This window comes from Budorcas taxicolor, chromosome 1 (assembly GCF_023091745.1).
Source record: "Budorcas taxicolor isolate Tak-1 chromosome 1, Takin1.1, whole genome shotgun sequence".
In the NCBI taxonomy this organism is placed as follows: Eukaryota; Metazoa; Chordata; class Mammalia; order Artiodactyla; family Bovidae; genus Budorcas; species Budorcas taxicolor.
The window spans coordinates 213596150-213611307 of record NC_068910.1 but is presented as its reverse complement, the minus strand read 5'-3'; the positions used below and the strand labels follow the sequence as shown (position 1 = coordinate 213611307).

Here is a 15158-nt window from a genome sequence, read left to right as displayed (position 1 = left end):
ACAGGTTTCTGACACTACTTGACTGACATGTCATGAAATTTCATTAGCCTTTCTTTTCTCATGTATAAATGAATGGACTGATCATAATCTGCAATGGTTAAATTTTCTTTAAAAACAAAAAAACTCCACAAACAAACAGTTTTAAAGACAAGGAAAGCCGTTCCTCCAACTGTACGGAGCTTAGACCCCCTCTCCCTTGCCCTCGCCTTCCCACCACTGCCTCTGACCTCCAAAGATCTTCTAAGAACACAGACTGAACACCTGTTGACTACAAGAATTACGCTTAGCCTGCAGCTCCAAAATTCTAGAGTCCTAATTTACCCTAAATTATTCAGATCAAATATATCTATCAATCCCATCGGTCATCATTTATTAATACTTTAATTTCACATCATACTCTCAAAATTTACAGTGTTTTTAGGATGGTTCCTCATTTCATCACCATCATCTTTTTGTTATTATACTTAAAATCTGTAAAATTCATACCAAAAAACTTAACATTTTCTAATGTAATTTGCTATTCCCCTTCACTGGTAGATTTAAAGATCTCACTTCCCATCTCGTAATTCTAAACTCACCATTATATAATTGAAATAATTTAAAATGAATAAAATAAGTTTAAAACTGACCAAACACTTGAATGATTTAGGTTGATAAATGACACATTTTCCTAAAAAACAACTTCCAGGTTAGACTGTAAGAGATTAAAAACAAAAAGAAATCATGTACCTCATTGGCTCCACTGAACAGAGGCTCTCCAGTGTGCATTTCAACCAAAATACACCCGAGGGACCACATGTCAATAGCAAGGTCATAAGGCATTCCCAGTAGCACCTCTGGAGACCGATAAAAGCGACTCTGAATATACTGGTATATCTGAAACATATTTCAATAATAGTTTCTGTTTAATTGTAGTCAATAGTGTATGAAGAACACAAGTCTAACATAAACAGAAGAAAAATAACTGGGTTACCAGTGATGTTTACTGATTTCAACATTAGACTGTGAGTATTGTTTTAAAGAACTAAATGCTTCAAGGGAGTGGTATAAGACTCTGAAATGCAAAATGTGCATATACAAAAAATTGAAGCCCTTTATTTAGTTCAGTCCTAACAAGTACTCAAGATATATCCTAAAACAATAATGCCTTATTAGAAGAAAATATGACTGAGAACAATTTATTTCCCTGTTAACTACTCTTCGCTGCTGTGGCTACCATTAATTTAACAGTTAAATTATATTTAAATTAACTTAAAGAATGAAATTTCTTCAGGTTAATTCGAAGCATTAAGAGTCAAACTCAGTACAATGTAATTGAAAATTCAGCCATCTGTATTGTACTAGACTCACAAATAAACCTAGAAACATAGCCATGCAAAGATTCAACTGGGAGTCATTTCTGACTAATCACTTCTTTATCCCATCCTCCTCCATCCATCCTAAGACTTCTTAGAAAAAGAAAATCTTGAAATGGATTATTTGCAATGGAATAATCTGAGAATGTCTTCAGAGATCAATTCATCTTCACTTGGCCATTTAAAATTTGTATCCAGAAGTATCACAAAAGCAAAGATAGCTTTTATTTTAAAAGGGAGAAAACCAAACAACACCCTGCTAACTAGACTACCTAACTTAATACTCAAACCGGGCAGCCAGTGGCACAAAGATGCTTTCTCAGAAAGCTGCTGGGGCCTGCCCCAAACTCCAGCCGAACATTGGAGAATCATCTCACAACCCCACAAGGAGGTCAACCCGACCTTACGGCCTTCTTGAAGTGAAAAAAGCCTAACTGAAAGGGACCAGGAAGAAGAAGTACACTACCAAGATTTCAGAAGCCAAGATCACCCTGAAGCCCCAAAGACAAGCTACTACTGAGACTCGTGTTTCCCAGCTTGTGAAAGCATTCTGTCACCTGCCTAACCAGCTGGCGACCTGCAGAGCAGTAGTGGGCTCTCTGCAAGGCTGTACCCTGCTACCTTCTGACACTGAGCCAGCAGACCTGGAGGAGGGCCACTGCATGTCTATTTTGGAAATGATTTTCCATGGGATTCTGACACATTCACATATTGGGTTGGCCAAAAATTTCGCTCGGGTTTTTCCAAGCATCTTATGGAAAAACCTGAACAAACTTTTGGCCAACCCAATAATTAAAAAGTCACTGAGCTAAAGGTATAGTTGTCTCCGTCTGGTGGGAGAGACAATAGTGTTTGATATTAGCACAGAACATACGACTTGGTTCAAACAGGAAAAAATTCTGCAAGTCTTAAAATCCATTCAAATGACTCAATATAGGCACATACTTTCCATTTATAATATACTCTATCTCTTATTAACAACTATAAGCATCTCTTGATTTTCAGAGGCACTGGAACTGCAAACTTTGCTTCCTATTCCTTCCAATTTTAAAAATTATTTTAATGCAGCATTATTGGCAGGAAATAACAAAAGGACAATCCTATTAACTGGCCATAAACCTTCATGATTAAATTAACCTAGTTTATTTAAAAGCTAGAATAAAGTTGGACAAGACAGAAATTTCACTGATTGGGGAAAACAAATGGAAACCCAATATTAAACACTAATATCTGAAAGTCAGTTATGTTTTTACCTTTAAAATAAAAAAGAAATGCAATTTCAATATCTACAAGTAAATAGGAACACTTTAAATAAAGTATCAAATAGTGATCCTAGCTGGTTTCAAAAAGAGAACAACCTACAACTTTTGTTTCATATGCAAAACAGAGGAGGTTTCACAATGCTAGAAAGAAGAGAGGGAAACTTGCTTTCCTAAATCAACTAACCCTAAATCTACTTATGGCTATGGACATGTTTGCTTTTAGCACTCAAAAACACGTTTATTTACCACAAACTAATATGCCCACTGGGCTTCCCTCATAGCTCAGTTGGTAAAGAATCTACCTGCAATGCAGGAGACCCAGGTTCGATCCCTGGGTTGGGAAGATCCCTGGAGAGGAAATGGCAACCCACTCCAGTATTCTTGCCTGCAGAATCCCATCGACAGAGGAGCCTAGCAGGCTACAGTCCATGGGGTTGCAAGAGCGGGACACGACTTAGCGACTAAACCAAACCAATATGTCCATTAGTTTGGACATATGTCGTAATTTATATCCATCCTGTTTTCTCTTTTAGCACATGCATAATTTAACATAAACTCCGAAAAACAAATACCTTCTAATTCAAAGTATTACTATCAATGTTTGCATTTAAAAAAGGATTTCCCAAAATAGGTATCAACACAGGTGATTCAAGATTTTAAACATAACAACCCTGTAATTACCTTCAAATTATATAAATATTAGTAAGATTTCAATATCTACTTACACTGTTTTACCTAACTCTAACTTTAAATCACAAGTTTTGAAATATACTTACCCTCTGCCCCAACTGACAAGAACTGCCAAAGTCAACAATCTTGATTGCACTGCGTTTAGGGTTACAAAGAAGTATATTCTCAGGTTTTAGGTCACAGTGAATGATACTAAGTTCTGGAGTCGCAAGGAAAAGCAGTGCAGTGCACATCTGTTGTGCAAACTTTCGTGTTAGGTTCAAAGAGACACCTCGAAAATTGGTGTTCCTCAACAAGTCATAGAGGTTGTAGGACAGCATTTCAAAAACTAAACAGAGATGGTTTCGAAACATAAAGTGGCGTTTTAAATGCACTGAAAGAGAACAAAAAGTTTCATTTTAAATTATACATACCAAAAAAAAAGTGAGAATAACACATACGTGAATTCTACAATACTCTATAAAATGTCAATGTCAAATGCAAAGTTTATCAAATTAAAATTGGGAAACAAAAATTCTGCAGTAAGAAGCACATTCTTTCAGCAGTTAAGAATATCAAAACTGGTCATCTGCTGAATCCGCCAATAAGCAATGTAATGTAAGAAGTTCCACCAAAATGCCTAACTCAGGTCTGAAAACACAAGTCTGTAAACACAGGTCTGTAAACTAACACACAGTACTCTGAATAATAACTTTATCCTCACATGTAAGAGAAAACACTTTTGACTTCCTGAGACGCCTACACCTCATGACTTCATCTAAGCTCCACCCGCTGGGATGCCCAGCCTGTGACAATGCTGTGTGTGGCAGCCCTCTCTGGGAAGGCTTTGATACATATACACATCTGCCCTGCTAAGCCTCAGATTTCACCAATAATTTTTGAAAACAATTGTCAAAGGAAGACTTTTTTTTTTCTTTTAGGTAAATACAGCAAAGGCTTTGAAATCACATTGTAAGGTACTAAGAGTTCATAATCGATGTATTTGATTATGTTCAACAAACTGCTCCATAGGATTCTTATCCAAGATTGAAGCTTTGGGGAATTATGAGTAGGCTTACGAATGGGGAAAGAGTATAGAATACATTACTTGGCATCATTACTGACCTTCTTAAAAGGCTTAATGGTCAATAAACCGCTTGGAAAAAAGTTGTGCTATTAAGTATCAACACTAACTGCACACCAGAGGACGTCACTGCCCTCCAGCAGGACAGCTCTCACATCTACCAAACTGAGCACCTGTAACTCAGCTGAGATGACATAAAACCACCATCTGTCAAGGTTACCTCCATTCTGGCCTTTCAGTATAACTTAAACAGAGGTTTCTCTGAAGCTCCATCTGGAATAACTTTGGCATTACCCAGTATCTGGTCCCCGAGAACAGGGATACACGGTGCTGGCCTGGTGGTAGCTCGCCTTTCTTGTTTTTAGATCATTCCTGACACAAATGACTGCAAGTCAGGATAACACAACTCAACTACTGCCGCAGCTCTATAGGGGCCCACAGCCCAACTCAACGCTCAGCAACAGGTACATAAGAATGTCTAATATCCGCTCATAATCACTGAGTTCATAGGTTTAAAATGAAGAACACAGCTCCATGTCACATAAGATACCCCCGAGACATGGGCCAAGTAACAGTTTTGATCTAATTAAGCAGCAGCCACTAAAGGGATGCAAAAGGTAACTGATGTCAGAATTCAAATGTGACTATGAAAATCCCTCTAAGAACCTATGATCAGAATGTTCTTCTGATGGAAGATCAATCCACTCAATTCTACTGATTCATCATTCACTTACTGGCTATCTATAAATGTGCTGAGCACTAAAGACATTGTCAAAGGAAGCTCAAGCACAAGTATGTACGTTCAGTTTTTTAAACTGAACTTTGGGGAAAATGGAGGGTTGGCAAGACTGTTTTAGACCTAAACTGAATGCTTTTTTAACTAGACCATGGCAGGTAGCAAATAACCCAGATAAGAAATTATGCTATGTGGTAAAAAAGTAGATTGTTTCTTTAAGTTCAAAGACTTAAGACTGTAAAACTCAGAGTAAACTGATCAAATCATTTCAAAATTAAAGTTATTCACACCATAAGAGAGCAATACAACTCCCAGACACCTTAAATTTAATGTATTAACTCTACTGACAGGGCTGTGTTTAAAGTTCTCCGTGCTTGTTTTTAGTACAGAACCTCAGTTTCTTGAGACAGTGTACATGAGCTCACCATCTTCCTAAATAAGAACTTAAAAAAAAAAACTCATCCAAAACAGTATCTGTAATGAGTCCTGCAATCACTAGAGTCAGTGTATTAAAACAAAAATAGTAATTATTATAAGTTAACCAAGTAGCTAACATTTTGTGTTTTCTTTCAATAAAGCAGAAATACGTAATTATAGTGATCCTATCAACATTATCTCTACTACTTGAGCAAAACTTCAAAATAAAACACACAAGAGTGAGGAAGAAGAGGGGAGCTATGTTCAAAGACCATTAAGTCAAGCATCCTTAGAATGTCCTTCCTAGCCTCCTAAGCCCCTTGAACGGAAAAGTGCCCACCTTACACAAAATACACTTGAGTGTGAACAACAAACATGCAATGAATGTGAGAAGAAAGGATTTTAAACACAAATGTTATTACTATGGGTTGTATCAGATATCTACAAAGATAATAAGAAAGAAAAAAATAGTATAAGCTCATTTTATTATATCAACAGGGAGTGAAGGGTGTTCCATAAATGAAATCTATCTGAACTATACACCTTTAAACATCAATTTTGTTTCTATTATTTTGGGAGGACTAAAGAAACATAATGCTCTCTCTTCATTTCTTAAACAGGAGTCTGGTAATAAAACTTAACCTCATGGTTATCAGGTAAAGCTAGCATTTCTGACCTAAGTTGCTAATATACATCTATTTTTTTAAAAGTCTAATTAATTGGTCCTAAAGTCTCTATTCATTGAAAGGACTGTTGCTGAAGCTAAAATGCTTTGGACAACTGATATGAAGGGCAGACTCACTGGAAAACACCATGATGCTGGGAAAGACTGAAGGTAAAAGGAAAAGGAGGCAGCAGAAAATGACCAACTCAAAGGACAGGAAATTGAGCAGAATCTGTGAGACAGTGGAGGACAGAGGAGCCTGGTGTGCTACAGTCCATGAGGTCACAAAAAGTCAGACAGAACTCAGCAACTGAACATGACTGAACAGCAACAAAAGCCTCTCTCTTAGAATGTATAATTAGAAGGTGTTTTGCCCATGTATCAGTTGGCCCTAGACCTCACTAGCTTCATAATTCTTCTGTCTCTTCTTTCGGGACTCAAAAGAAACACCACAGGATAAGGAAACAAACATAAGCTCTGGAGTTAGATCAAAGCAGATTCGCACTCCTAGAACCCTGGAACCTTGGGAATGTTACTCTTTGTACAAACAACCTGTAATATACGGATTCTACTATTAATACCTTCTGTACAGGACTGAAAAGCGTAAGGAACACAGTAGGAGTTCAGGAAATGTGAGCTACTATTTCTCAAGAAGAGCCTGACACCTGAGTCCAGACATATGGATGTGACAGTTGGACTATGAAGAAGGCTGAGCGCCGAAGAATTCATGCTTTTGAACTGTGGTGTTGGAGAAGACTCTTGAGGGTCCCTTGGACTGCAAGGAGATCCAACCAGTCCATTCTGAAGGAGATCAGCCCTGGGATTTCTTTGGAGAGAATGATACTAAAGCTGAAACTCCAGTACTTTGGCCACCTCATGCAAAGAGTTGACTCATTGGAAAAGAGTCTGATGCTGGGAGGGATTGGGGGCAGGAGGAGAAGGGGACGACAGAGGATGAGATGGCTGGATGGCATCACTGACTCGATGGTTCTGAGTCTGAGTGAACTCCAGGAGTTGGTGATGGACAGGGAGGCCTGGCGTGCTGCGATTCATGGGGTCACAAAGAGTCGGACACGAGTGAGCGACTGAACTGAACTGAACCATTAACGACATAATCGCTCACTTCTAATTTCTGAGCTGTACTAGAATGATTAAAGCTAACAGAGAACTCTCTAGATAAACAAGCATCATTAAAGCAAACAAATGATTCTTGCAAGTTGAAAAGCAAGGGCCGCGACTCTCATTTGTTGTCACACTACATACACCTGGACTGCACATTCCCAAAGACCTAAAACACTACCGGTAGATTAAGTAACACATATAAATTGATGCCCTCCCAACAGAAATAACTGAATTCTTTATTCAATCACTTTAAGATAAAATTAGCAGTTTTCATATGAAAACAATCATTAGCTCAAACTGGCAGTCTGAGGTGGAGCACGCTGCGCCTCTGCGCCTGTTTACCTATGTAGTATTTCATTTCAGTGTCATGCTTGTTCATGAGCTCGAGAAGTCGCACTTCTATCTGGGCTTGATTCAGAAAAGCCTTCTTGTTCTTTATTATTTTAATGGCAACCCATTCCTGTTCCACACGATCATATGCCTTTACAACCTAAAAAAGAAAAAAAAGAAATTTCGTTAATGAACAATTTAACAACAGCTTACAGTTCACCTTAACTGTACATTTATCTAACTCTTTCTCTGACCTTCCTGACTAAGAGAGATCCTACTCATTTCCATTCAGTAGCATCTATTTACTACTTTGTTACTTTAAATCAATTCTTCAAATGGGTTTCTTTCCCGTCCTTACAGTATTTTTAAACATCCATAAAACAGACAACTTTCTTAAAATTAGACTATTTTCCTCCTTCAGAAGTAAATTATAAATCTTGACATGTACTTTGGTTTTTTTTTTTAACTTCTCACTAAATAGCATCGTTAAAACTATTCTTTTAACTAAAAAAAAAAAAGCTGGCTTAAATTCCAAGCCTATGTGTGAGATATTTAAAAGGTGTTATCTGAAAAATGTAGATAACTTTCTAAATTTAAATTATATTCTCATAGATAAAAGACATATACCAGAAGAATTAGTTTATGCTTAAAAAAAGTGATAAATTACCAGGAAATAAGTTTAAAATGCCGTAGTTAGGGGATTTTGAGTTTTAAAATGAGAATGAATGCTAAGGAAGCAGAACAGTCATGTGCAAATCACTATGCACACCTCCAGTTTAAAATTTTACTCATTTAAAATAAATTTCATACTCCTACAAATTTACACATAACTTAGAAAATACATAGTTTAAAAACTGTATCTCTGCAGAGTTAATCTTATGTGTCTTTTAAATCAGAGGGACCCATGGAAACCTCTGACTGAGCGGGTCTGATATTCTTCTGTGTCACTGGCCGTGTAGACTGTCCCAGGAGTTGCAGTCTACTACTGCCCGGATCCCAATGGTCTCCAGGACAAAGGCCACTAATGGGGGCCCAACTATTCACTGACTTAGCAAATAGCTAACCGGCTCAGTGCTAAAGCAATGTTTCCAACCCCGAATGACACATTCAGTAGGCTGTTTTCAAATATACCAATGTTCAGAATCCAGTCACAGACAGTCTGGTTTAATTGTTTGGAGCCCAGACACTGTCCTCCCTCCCCTCTACCCCCTTGACCCCCAAAGCGCCCTGAAGACTTCAATGTGCAACCAGGACTGCCCACCACTGCCTTAAGAAACGTAGCAGCCACCTCTTTGACGAGGATCTGGCAGAGAACTTAGTCTGACCCAGACAATACGGCAAGCGACATGTCCTGACCCTGAACATACTCCAGCCTAGGAGAAAGGTATCAATCAGTCTGACCCGGTAAACTGGTTTGGATGTCAAAGAAGGCTATGTCGTCACAGGTTTGCTATGCTCATTTGATCTTAGGAAACAAGAGTATGAGAAAATTAAAGTAAGGGGGTGGGGGAGGTCACAGTGAGCTCAAAGACCGAGTACTGAAGGGAACCTAAGCTGAGCGAACAGGCAGCGCGGCCACAGTTTTCATGGAGCACACCACAGAAGGGAGAGCAGCGTGCTGCAGAGAGGAACTGCCTGACACCGGGCAATTCTGAAGGTGGGGATGACAATCACTCTACCTAGGATGTTCACAGCCTTACTTAAAAGGTAGGCCTCAGAAATGCCTTGCCTTAAACGGCTTGCGTAGAGAAAGCAGAAGTTGCTTCTACCACAATGTGAAAAGTGAAAGAAAGGGCATCCCTGGTGGCTCAGACGGTAAAGAATCCACCTGCCAATGCAGGAGACCCAGGTTCAATCCCTGGTCGGGAAGATCCTCTGGAGAAGGGAATGGCTACCCACTCCAGTATTCACGCCTGGAGAATCCCATGGACAGAGAAGCCTGGATAAAGAGGGACTCCCCCAGACACTGAGAATCCTGACTCAGGAGAAGAAGAGGTTACTCATCAAGGGGAAAGGCCCCAAACTACGTATAATTACAGCAAGTCTCTGGAATCGTGGAAAGGGACAGACATGTTAGACACACACCACCAGGCCTGGCAGAGCCACACCAGAATTACAGAGGTCTTCTAAGAACCTCATTCATATTTCCCTATAGGTCTAACCTTGATCTGTCTGGGCCCAGAGCTGTGGCTGTTTTGCCCTAAGCATGATTAGACTAACACACGCTGAATTTTTCCTCACTGGTTGAAAAGAGGCATATTTTTGCTTTCCTGCAGGGCAGGAACAGATAAGTAAGAGTACACAGGTTTCATAGTTTAAAAAAAAAAACCAAAAAACAAAAACAATCTCCAAAATCCATAAAAATCACCAAAAAAGGCACAATATTTGCACCACAAATTAATAACTGACTCACTGCACAAAAGCTCCAAGGCAAAGGAGACTGGGATTAACAGGAAATCATACCTCAAACAAAACAGCTCTGTGACTTGATGACACGGGATGAGAGAAGACAGGGAGACTTACAGATGGAAACAGCTGGGAGCCTCACACCCAGACGAAAGTTTTTTAACAGGACAAGGAGGGAGGTCTGGCAGCTCTGAATCTGGGCATAGGTGAGGCAAGAGGCTAACACAGTTAAGGTTTGCACTTCGTCCTGGGCAAGTGAGAGACGAGAGCCACAGGTAGAGAGAAGAGGACAGGGACGAAGAGACACACTAGGCCGGCCTGAAGGATCCCACCCATCGGAATGATGCCCATCACAGTACTAGCAATGCTGATGCCGTGAGGACTTAACAGCAGACCCTCTGTCCACTCAGAGGCCTGACGGGGCTGGAGGAGGGGCTGAGGACCAGCTCGGGGCCCAGCCCTGGGTGTCCAAGTCTCTCAGATGAGAGGACACCTGCTGAGGCAGCTGAAAATGGTCATTTGTTGCCCCTTTTGAGGAGGATGATTAGGCAGGAAGGCAATTATCTCCAGCATACATCAGGAAGAACCATCCAGAGACTAAAAGCCCAATGAAAGAGGCCGTACTATCTGTGAGTGATTCAAATCACTTAGTAAAATAACTACTTGGTAGCTATAGTAACTCTGTGAAACAAACAAAAAGTCTAATAGAGTTTTTATAGCTGATGCAGCTGATAATAGTTTTACTAACTTTAGAGAACTATAATAACCCAAATGCTTACATATCCATTCTTTATATCTATTTACAACTATTAGAAGTGTACTACTGAGGAAAGGCTATAATAACATGACTCACTGAGAAGTTCTCATTTATAAAATTCAGCAACTTGTTAGATTACCTGTCCAAAGGAACCTTTGCCTATTAAGGAGTCAATTTCGTAACGATCCATCCACTTTTCTCCGTTTTTTACAATATAATCATAGTTATCATCATCATAACCATCGTTGTAAACCTTCCGCTCCTTCTTATGACTAGAGTCGTCTCCCTGGCCCTGTTGGTGTCTCCGCTTCTTTTTTGCATAGTAAACCTAAAATGAGAGAATCTAGTGTTAACTGTGTAATTAAAAATCATGAGGCATGGAGTGGCACCATATATATACATACATATCAAGAGTACATATGAGACAAATCTGCCAACAGTCAGAAACTGATGAATTTTTATTCTATGGAACAAAAAAAACCCAGAAATTTCTATAGTTGCTATTTGAATTACAGATAAACTCTAATATATATCAAATGAAAAACACCTACAGAAAAATTCACTTTAGAATTATACTGTTCATACGTTTTATAAATAGGAGATATTTAAGTAAGTAGGCCAGTCTCCCATCAAGAAAAGCAACAGGACCTGATTTACATTTATTTTTAAAACTAAGGTATAATTTACATACAGTGAGCTGGTATAGATCCTAGGAGTGTATAATATAAGGAACTTTGGGAAAACGTATATGCTGATATAAACAACAAATGCTAACCGCGCCCCCTTCTAGTCAATCCCAATTTTATATTTGACCCTAAAGCAAAAGATTTCAGAAATGAAAAGTGAAATGTGTATGAACTGATATTTTACTAATATGGGAAGGGCCTCTGAGACAGGCTGGGCTTTAAGCTTATGACAACAAAGTAACGAAAACCAGTCAGGCCCCTCCCCCCACACTCAGGGGCACTGAAGCTGTGGTTGATCACAGACTGAGTTTTTTTCCTTGTATCTGTTTTTCTTATAAAACAGTTTCTAAGACTAATAAAAAATAACAGGTGGACTGGGCAATAGTTCTGCTGCTGCTGCTGCTGCTGCTGCTAAGTCACTTCAGTCGTGTCCGACTCTGTGCAACCCCATAGACGGCAGCCCACCAGGCTCCCCCGTCCCTGGGATTCTCCAGGCAAGAACACTGGAGTGGGTTGCCATTTCCTTCTCCAATGCATGAAAGTGAAAAGTGAAAGGGAAGTCGCTCAGTCATGTACAGCTCTTCGCGACCCCATGGATCACAGCCTACCAGGCTCCTCTGTCCATGGGATTTTCCAGGCTGGAGTACTGGAGTGGGGTGCCATCGCCTTCTCCCAGTAGTTGGTAATTAATGAGGCAATAGTTCAAGTAATTGGTAAGTAACTTTGAGGAAATGATAAATTACACTCCATAAAGCAATATCAGAAAAACGAGTTTACAAGGTAACAGCTAAAAACAAGCTTCAACAAAGCAACTTAGCATATTAGTTTATCAGATTATTTTCAGATGACCAAAAACTAGTTTGAAACATCTTTTAGAATATATAAATTGTAAACAAAATCCAACTTAGAAATGTTCCTCATTGAGTTCACTTCAATTTTATCTTGACACATTGCCACAATAATAGTGGCATTAAACAGCACCAAACTGCTAAGAAATTTATACACACATAAGAACATCTTTTTAAATGGCTCTCAAGCTGGTAGAAGATAAGTCTTTAATGTGGAAGTATGTAGGGCCCCATTGGAAGAGGAAAGAGAGCACAGGTGTGACCACCCGTCTCTAGAAAAGCTCATTTACTAATTCACTATACAGCTAGAGTTGATGTTAGGAGCAAGTAACAACCAAGCCAAAGGGCTAAAACACCAGAAAAATAATTTCTCAAAGTGAAGAGTCACGTTGGAAGACGAGTAATTCATAGTGCTATGTTTTTATGCTACTTAATCCCACCAAAAAGGCTTTCAGGTGTCGTACAGTGAAAGGATACAGATAAAAAAGAACACTCATTAAAAAGAAAATTTTAAACCACACAAATATAGATATTATCAGATAAACTAGGCCAAACGCCTGTTAACTGAGCATTAAACACATATCAGAGCTTCCTGACATCTCTGGCAAAAGCAGAAACAGATACATAAAAAATTAAGCAAAATTCTGTAACACTTTCATACTTTTACATTATCACTATTCCCTCCCTTTCCTCTGAAGTTTTGGAGAAGGGGTATTATAGAAATTATAACTCAGCATGTATTAAATATAACTTAAAAAGAAGGAAAGTTACTCACAATGATCTTTTTACAATTCTTGTTTATACAGCATCTTTCTTTTACATAATTATGACGCTTTTATCTATAAACCGCTAACTTACCAGTCTTCATAATAATAATCAATATGACAATCCTTGGGAATTAAAAGTAATTTTAATATGTTTAAACACACTACAAAACAACTTGTTCCTCCACTCTATGGTGAGATAGACGCCATAATAACAAATCAATAGTTCTTACCTCATTAATATGCTTATATGTTTTGATCAAGTCAACAGAAAGTTTTCTCAGGGGAGCAGTAGCTGGATCACGGAAGGTTTGGGGCATCCGCCTCTGTAACATGACAATATCAGGCATCACCTTAAATAGACAGAGAAAACTAGCACTTTAACTATGCTGTGCTGGTATGAACTCCCTCTTCTGTGACCTGTGCATATGCATTTAAAACAAAACAGACATCCACATTAGAACATGAAACATTCACATGAAACATTCTCTCTTGGTCATCTCTTTCAACCGGAATCCAATGAAGACAACCACTGGAACAAATAAATGAAATTGGCAAACAATATACCCAGCTGCGATGCCTTCAATTTTGTTTCCCAAATTTAACGAGAGGATTACAGACATCCCCCTGGTCCAGGAGACACGCAGAGGCTGCCCCAAAGGGCTTCTCCACTGTACAATCAGCCTAAGGAAAAATTTCTTCTGAATGGTTCCTCCAGCCTGGCCTGGTTCACAACAGGCAGACAGACCCACGCTCTGCGCAGCGCCTGCCGGGAGCACAGCTGAAATCTGCTCTCGTGCCTTCAAGCTGACCAAGGAGACCCACCCTCTGCCTAAACACATCCAACGCCCCCTCCACACTCCCTCTGCCCACCCTGCACGGCACCTGCCACCACCTAATATCCTGGTATACGTTTACTGGGTTATTGGTTTTAGTTTTTTCTCCTTCTTCCCCTACTGGGAAAACGCCATATGAGGCAGATATAGCTGACCAATGCTGTATTCCCTCTGCCTACAACAGGAGCAGACATACTGTCTGAAACACAGTAGACATTTAATAAATATGTGATGAATAAACAAGAGAATCCGTAATACCAATATCCCTATCTACGATTACACTAGCAGCCAACCAAAAATAAGTTCCAGAGAACACCTTAAAGCTAATGAAACCTTCTTTTTAAAAACTCATTTCAACCACACTCCCAACCCAAAGCTAACCCACGTCTCTTTCATCATCCAATAAGCAGTCAGGGTTCAACTGAGAGCCTCCGGCTAGATGGGGGATGGAATAGGAAACACAAACGTCCTCCAAACACAAACACAACACACCCAGAAATACTGCAACTGGCACACCAGTGACCCTAGAGGGTGTGTTCACCCAATTCCTCTGTCTCATCTCAAGCCTCAGCAAAGGGGTTCCCAGAAGGTCTTCTGTGACCAACAGATCCTCCAAGGCAATTACAGACATCAAGGTACCCTCCATCGCCACCACCAGTCACCCTTGGGCTGCTGTCCAGCTCTCATAACAGACATACTAGCAAAACCAGCGAGCCCCCAGCCAACCTGAGGGGCAGAGAGACACTAGGCATCACACAAAGGCCTCAGAGAAACGTCTGGAGTCTTGGGAAAACAAACCCACAATAAGCAAACAGAGAAGACGGCTGTCAGGACGGAACAGGAAAGAACCCCATCCCTGTGGCATGAAGAGATGGCATGATCGTAGTGCTTACCTAGCTGTACTCCTCTTTTTTTCCTATGAAACAAGTGGAAATTTTATTTGAGCCAAATATGAGGATAACAACCTGGGAACAACAATTTAAGACACCAGAATTGTCTTGCCTCTGCAGTTTCTCTTAAATCAACATTAACATCAGTTTCCTCTGCATCTATACTCAAACCCTAAGTTTTCTGCACTTAGTATATGAGTGTGTGCTACAGGCTTGCCATGTCACCAAACACTGCTCTCCTCTTCCACAACTAGCCAAACTGCCAACAAGGCCACACCAATTAGCTAATTCTAAATACCTTACTTTTATGTACTCTGGCCACAGAAATTACT

At 39.7% G+C, this 15158-nt stretch overlaps 1 protein-coding gene across 3 annotated transcripts in view; it reads right to left on the bottom strand.

Moving 5' to 3' along the window:
• The window catches only part of DYRK1A (dual specificity tyrosine phosphorylation regulated kinase 1A), a 144662-nt gene that overhangs the window by 24098 nt on the left and 105406 nt on the right, over positions 1-15158 (bottom strand). For 2 of the 3 annotated variants that reach the window (XM_052648209.1, XM_052648300.1), the window contains 5 exons: positions 13334-13453; positions 10942-11130; positions 7652-7799; positions 3394-3680; positions 730-876 (listed from right to left, as the gene is read on the bottom strand). In XM_052648209.1, the coding sequence (XP_052504169.1) occupies positions 730-876; positions 3394-3680; positions 7652-7799; positions 10942-11130; positions 13334-13453 (891 nt within the window). The remainder of the gene's footprint in view (positions 1-729; positions 877-3393; positions 3681-7651; positions 7800-10941; positions 11131-13333; positions 13454-15158) is intronic. The other variant, XM_052648249.1, reaches the window with a different exon arrangement.